This window comes from Nicotiana tomentosiformis, chromosome 9 (genome assembly GCF_000390325.3).
Source record: "Nicotiana tomentosiformis chromosome 9, ASM39032v3, whole genome shotgun sequence".
NCBI classification, from domain to species: domain Eukaryota; kingdom Viridiplantae; phylum Streptophyta; class Magnoliopsida; order Solanales; family Solanaceae; genus Nicotiana; species Nicotiana tomentosiformis.
The window spans coordinates 99,375,460-99,381,524 of NC_090820.1; the positions used below are offsets into that span (position 1 = coordinate 99,375,460).

Genomic DNA, 6,065 nt, shown 5'->3' on the forward strand with positions numbered 1-6,065 from the left:
AGAACCATAATTTTTTTCTTTTCAAAGTTTCAATTTTTACTCTCAAATTGTAAATGCAATAAATATTAGGCAATTTTATTGGTTTGCTTGTCTCACTTTCTGTACTATTGTTCCTCTGTAGTATCACAAATAATGGGTACAACTCAGGCTCAGCCAATGGATCGGTCCCAAATTCAGTCGGCAGCGGTGAATTTATGCGTTTGGCTGTGAAGCCATTGAATGCAGAGCCGAAACGGAATGAGTCAATAGTTCCATTTGCAGCGACCATCGTCGCTCCTGGTGCGTTATCTCTCGTTTTATTTGGATGTTATTTGAATATCATTAGTTTTTTAAAAACTAAAAAAGAAAGTAGATGAGTATTAATGTCTTTACGTGTGTGCTTTACGGGTTACAGCCATGGGCGGAGCTAGGCGGCGCAAGAGACGGAATCAGGATTTGAAACTTATGAGTTTGGTATTGCAATTATTTTAAGTTACTGTATTCTAAATTATATATTTATACTTATTCAATTGATTTTTTAAGATAAATACAAAGCACGAACGAAAGTTACTGGGTCGGCCGAACCCACATCTAACACTGTGGCTTCGCCCCTGGGAGCGCAATCCGAACCCCCTTCAACAAGAAAATTATACTGTATATATAAGGTCAAAATTATTTTTTATGTATATAATAGCCGGTGGTGGAGCCACATTCAACCAAGGGGCGTCAAATGAAACTCCTTTAGCTAGAAAATTACACTGTATTGTTCGTTTTATGTATATTTACAACAAGTTGACTCCCTTTGATTTTTTGGTGTATTTAATTTCTTATATTTTGACACCCCTTAGTGAAAATCTTGGCGCCGCCACTGATAGTAGCTATTGAATCTCCTTGAATTCCATGTGTATTTACTTCTTTATATTTTAATTCTCTTAGTAAAAATGTTGGCTTCACCACTATTGCAACTTATTTTGTAATGGAATTGACTGGCCTTGTTTGGTGTGTATGTAGAAGTGGAAGACAAAGTAGAGGAGGCAGAGAATTATGAGAAACTGGCCGAAGAGCTAACAAATGCTTCTCCACTTGAGATTATGGATAAGGCCCTTGAGAAATTTGGAAATGATATTGCCATTGCTTTCAGGTACTTTTAGGTCTAGAATCTATAGTTGTGTAGTTGTAAATTTCACCTGTACTAATAATATGAGTGTACCATGTTGATTTATTTATGCTTAATATGATTGTATTATTTTGTTTTCCAAATTATTGTATCAGTTTCTGGTTGATTATTATTTGGCTAAATTATTGTATAATAAACGATGAAATATTAGTGAGCACAAGAAGGTTGGGACCAAAATGAAAAATATCAATTTGATTGCTACAGCTTTTGTAAGTTCTGAACAGTTTTTTTTGGAGAAACACATTTGCTTCAGGAATATTGTTTTTACTGTGAAGCATGCTTGAGGTGAATGAGTTTAAGCATCTGAGACTTAAAAATTTATGTTTTTTCTTGCGTAGGAGTTATTCCATGCAGCATGTCGTATTTCCTAGACGGTGGATTGTTAGGAACCTATCCAAATAGTTTCATAAACTTGTTTCTTAATATACAAAACTTTTGTTGCTTTGTTATTTGCTAATATTATTATCAAATCAATCACTAGTCAAAGTTCTATTTGCCGCAAATGGGAAGATAATTCGAGATGCCATTTTGACATTCATCATTTTGTTGGTCACTTAGCATACTGAATATGACAAGAGTGAGTTGCTCTAGTGGTGAGCATCCTCTACTTCAAACCAAGAGGTTATGGTTCGAGTCACTCCAAGAGCAAGGTGGGGAGTTCTTGGAGGGAGGGAGCCGAGGGTCTATCGGAAACAACCTCTCTACCCTAGGGTAGGGGTAATGTCTGCGTACACACTATTCTCTCCAGACCCCACTAATGAGATTATATTGGGTTGTTGTTGTTGTTAGCATACTGAATATCCTTGCTATTCTACTTGTTTATCTGAAATCTGGGTAAAGATTCCTCTTTAAAATGACTTTCCATATTGGTTATTGTCATACCTGTGAGTGGGCTAACCCAAATGAAATAAATCAGCAAGGTTTGGACAGTGTTGGGCCGCCAATAAACTCTGTTAGACGAAGTGGTCGGGTCAAAAGGCCCTCTCAGAAACTAACTGACTTTATCTGGAAAAGCAACGTGGGGCTCAGAAACTAACTGACTTTATCTGGAAAAGCAACGTGGGGAACTAGTTATTTAGTGAGTAGTGGATATTGGAATTGGGTAGAAAAAGTTTGAAGTAATTTCCCTGTTCTCTTCTATCCTCTCTGTAATTCTTCTTAACTTCCTCTCCTCTTTTCTCTTTCTGAATCTTTCTCAGTTCTAGTACTATTATTGTAATAGTTGTTTGTCAGTTTGTAAATTAAATCTAGACCTTCCTGTTATTACATTGTTATATTAAATATTAAATTGGGTTATAACATTTTGGTGCTTTCATTGATTTGTCCGCGATGCCGGACTTGAAAAACAAAGGTTCTGATGAGCCGTTGATGGAGATATGCGAAACACAATCTGGATTTTCACGCGACCTTGCTGATTTTCGAACAGCTATGGCGCAAAATCAAAAAGTCATGCAAGATATCTTGTCTCAAATGGCTGCTTTCTCTTTGCAACAGCGTTCAACCGGACTTGAACCTTCATACCATCATAGTCCTGAACCATCGCTACACCAATCATCACACGGGGTGTCCTATCCTACTTTACGCGATAAACCAGCACCAGTGGAGTTTGGCCGTTTTAATGGTGATACTGCAGAGGCCTGGGTGGTGGTGGGAGGATGCTAAGGACAAGGAATGTGGCTTACATAAGGGAAACATCAAGGATGAAATTGTGAACGGTAATGGAAATGGCGCTGTCCATGCAAATGGTACTACCACTGTTGCTGATATTTTCAACACCAAGGACATCGTAAGCTTGAGCAGGCCTGGAGTTGAGAACCTATTGAAGTTGGAAAACAGAAGAGAACCTTGGCTTGTTGTTCTTTATGCTCCTTGGTGCTGCTTCTGTCAGGTAATCAATCTTTTCATCAACAGTAGTTTCGTGGATACAGATACAGTCTCCTGTAGAAATACAATGTAAGGTTGTATACAATAGACCAACTGTTCGACCCTTCTCTAGACCCTGCGCTTAGTGCTTAGGGGCTACCTTTTTTTAGCAACTATAGTTTCGTCTTCTGCTAAGATGGCTTTGATAAATGATCTTTCTTCTGATTTTTGTACAGGCAATGGAAGGATCCTATGTTGAATTGGCGGAGAAATTGGCGAATTCTGGTGTGAAGGTAGGGAAGTTCAGGGCAGATGGTGAACAGAAAGCTTTTGCACAACAAGAATTGCAGCTTGGCAGCTTCCCTACAATACTTTTCTTTCCTAGGCATTCTTCACAGCCGATTAAGTACCCATCGGAGAAGAGGGATGTAGACTCGTTGCTGGCTTTTGTAAATGCCCTTAGGTGAAAGGTAGATAGTTTCTTTACATGTCTTGAGGTGAAGCAAATCAGCAATAGAAAAGGGACTTGTATAGGTAGCAATGTATACCGTTCTCTGCCTTGTTTTTTCTTTTTATCTTTTCTTTCGACAGCCATTTCTGGTAACAGTTTTGATTTCTCGGGGCTCAGTTTTGTGAATCAATGTAAACACAAATTTCTCGCTCCAGCCAGGGATGGAAACAGTGTAGTGCGGTTACAGTATGTTAATACTTTGAGGACAGTTTAATTCCTTGTTGTAAAGCTATTGCCCTTGTTAATTTATAGTTAAGTAAGTATGGTTTTAGATTGGAAGACAATTTGATTCATTCTTGAAAATGTAGTTTTCTCTTTTATTTGCGCTAGGAATTTTTGAATTGAAAATAATTCAATTCCTTTTTGGAAGGTATTCTCTTTTCCAAGTTTATAAGTTTTGTTTCAAGTTGACAAGTTTTTACCAGTAGAACGTTCTCTATTATTTTAGGACGTTAATTAAACTATTAAATAAATTTTCATATTTCTTAATAAGGTTTTTGACAACATAAATCAAAGATGTGTATTGTCACACATGGCTAATATTTGTTCATTGCTCGCTAATATTTGAACAAATATTTGTTCATTGTTCGCTGTGAAGTTAATCGTAGACTGTATATCTTGTAAGAATACTAAACAAAATGTGAATCCTAAAACTTCTTTCTCATTCAACTCTCTCGTTCACTTTCTAGTTTAGTTTCTTCTTCTACTTAATTTTCTTCTTCAATTTTTTATCCTCAAAATCTTTTCTGCTTCCTAATGTTGCATCAACAACAAATACAATCACTCTGAAAGTTTATGAAAAAATCATTGATAGTTTTGATGGTAAGTCTTTGCCTACTAAGAAGATGATGGAAGAATGGCTAAGCATCCGTGATGAAAAAAACCGCAACGAAAGTGGTTAATCATCATCATTATATCATCATACTATATTATAAGTGGAAAGTTTCAAAGTTGAAATTGAATTACCAAAATGCCCATCAGAATTTGAAAGACCATCTAACCCTTCCTTTAAACACTACAATTCTTATAATAGTTTTGTACCAAAAAGTAAATTTACATTCCAATAAATGATAAATATCAATAAAATTAAAATAAATTATTCTTTCAAAAAGTATATAGGAAATTTACACCTTATTGAATTCAAATTGTGATGTACTCATTGATATAAGTTTATTTGGCGAACCATTACACCTATTTGGAGTGTTTGTTCATCTTTTTTTTTTCTTGTATTTGATGCATAATATATGCAATACTCATTTCTAATACATAAATAATCTTTTTTTTCTTGTATTTGATGCATAATATATGCAATACTCATTTCTAATACATAAATAATTTTCATTTACGAAGTATATGGTAATTCATGATTAACAAAGTACATGGTAGGATGAGCAAGAAATTTAATTGAAAGCAAGATATGTAAGCTAAGTGAAATAGAAATCTATAATTATCTTAGACTTGAATGAATATTTTTCTTTTTCTGAAATTTTTGCCTTTCCCCTATTTTTCCATTTATGGGCTACCTTAAAACAACCAAAACTCATGACTTTTCAAGTTTTTTTTATTACGCCTTACTCTCTTCGTCTTCAAATGAATAATGTTGCAAAACTAAATATCACAATAATAATATTATAATGATTAAATATTGTATCAACATTGCAAACCTCTTCCACTACTCTTGATTAAGTTTCTGGACTCTTGGTCTTTCTTTTTCCTATTCCTCCACACTACAAAAGCATAGATTATCAATGCTTTGTCATGACTCTCTAACGAAATATGTATAGAATGAAGAGGAGTAATCATATAAACAACGCAACATGTCACAAAATGGTATCATGCCTCATCTTTTACCTTTTAATTTACATTCTTCAATTTTCTTCTTCTTCTTTTTTTCCACTGCAAAGTATTATCTTCATAGTAAGGTTTCACTATGGCAGCATTATAAACATGTATTTGCTTAAGCGAGCACATGTGCATAGTGAAACCTTACTATGATATCTCACTATACCTTTTGAATTTCCTGCATATTTGTGTTCTAATATAATTTAACTTATTTTATAACTCAAAACGTTAATATTTATGTGATCCTTAAATGTTTATGCTCACCAATATTATGGGGTACACGCGCAATGCGCATTATAAGCATGAAAACTTTTGGTAAAGTTATTTTACTAAAATATTCTTCAAAAATTAAATGACCAAATTATCCTCTTTATTTAACCAACAATCTCTTCCTTGCCATAAAAAATCTGGAGAATATGACGAGTTATTTGCATTGAACTCAATTTAAGACAACATTCAACCTATTAAAATCTAATACTAACATAAATATAATGGGGAACGAAGGTGTGGAAGTTAGGAAAGAAAGGAAGTGAAAAAGACATGAATTATGTGGATTAGCTTGTGGAGGATACAGTGTTGCTCTCATCATCTTTTTGATGGTTGAAGTCCTATGCTATAATTTTGTTGTGTAAGCATTCTATCATTTTTCTTTTTTCTTTTTTTGTTTTTTTGTAAGGGGACTTTTCAAATGTA

The 6,065-nt window shown here is 34.5% G+C and overlaps 1 protein-coding gene across 2 annotated transcripts; it reads left to right on the forward strand.

Annotated features, from left to right (window-relative positions):
* LOC104111505 (5'-adenylylsulfate reductase 1, chloroplastic-like) lies at nt 1–3,744 on the forward strand. 2 transcript variants are annotated; one of them, XM_018776073.3, is made up of 5 exons: nt 1–279; nt 395–448; nt 991–1,120; nt 2,651–3,044; nt 3,256–3,744. In XM_018776073.3, the coding sequence occupies exons 1-5, from the start codon at nt 195–197 to the stop codon at nt 3,484–3,486; spliced, it is 894 nt and encodes a 297-aa protein (XP_018631589.1). In that variant the 5' UTR covers nt 1–194; the 3' UTR covers nt 3,487–3,744. The 2 variants fall into 2 exon arrangements, with proteins under 2 accessions (XP_018631589.1, XP_033515978.1); XM_033660087.2 differs by lacking the exon at nt 395–448 and having other exon boundaries at nt 3–279.
* Nucleotides 3,745–6,065: the final 2,321 nt, after the last annotated feature.

What these genes read in the sequence shown, in the direction of transcription:
- LOC104111505 (XM_018776073.3), top strand. Translation starts at nt 195, where the DNA reads ATGCGTTTGGCTGTGAAGCCATTGAATGCAGAGCCGAAACGGAATGAG. An exon ending in AGCGACCATCGTCGCTCCTG is followed by an intron (nt 280 to 394) that starts GTGCGTTATCTC and finishes TACGGGTTACAG; the next exon opens with CCATGGGCGGAGCTAGGCGG. An exon ending in TCAGGATTTGAAACTTATGA is followed by an intron (nt 449 to 990) that starts GTTTGGTATTGC and finishes GTGTGTATGTAG; the next exon opens with AAGTGGAAGACAAAGTAGAG.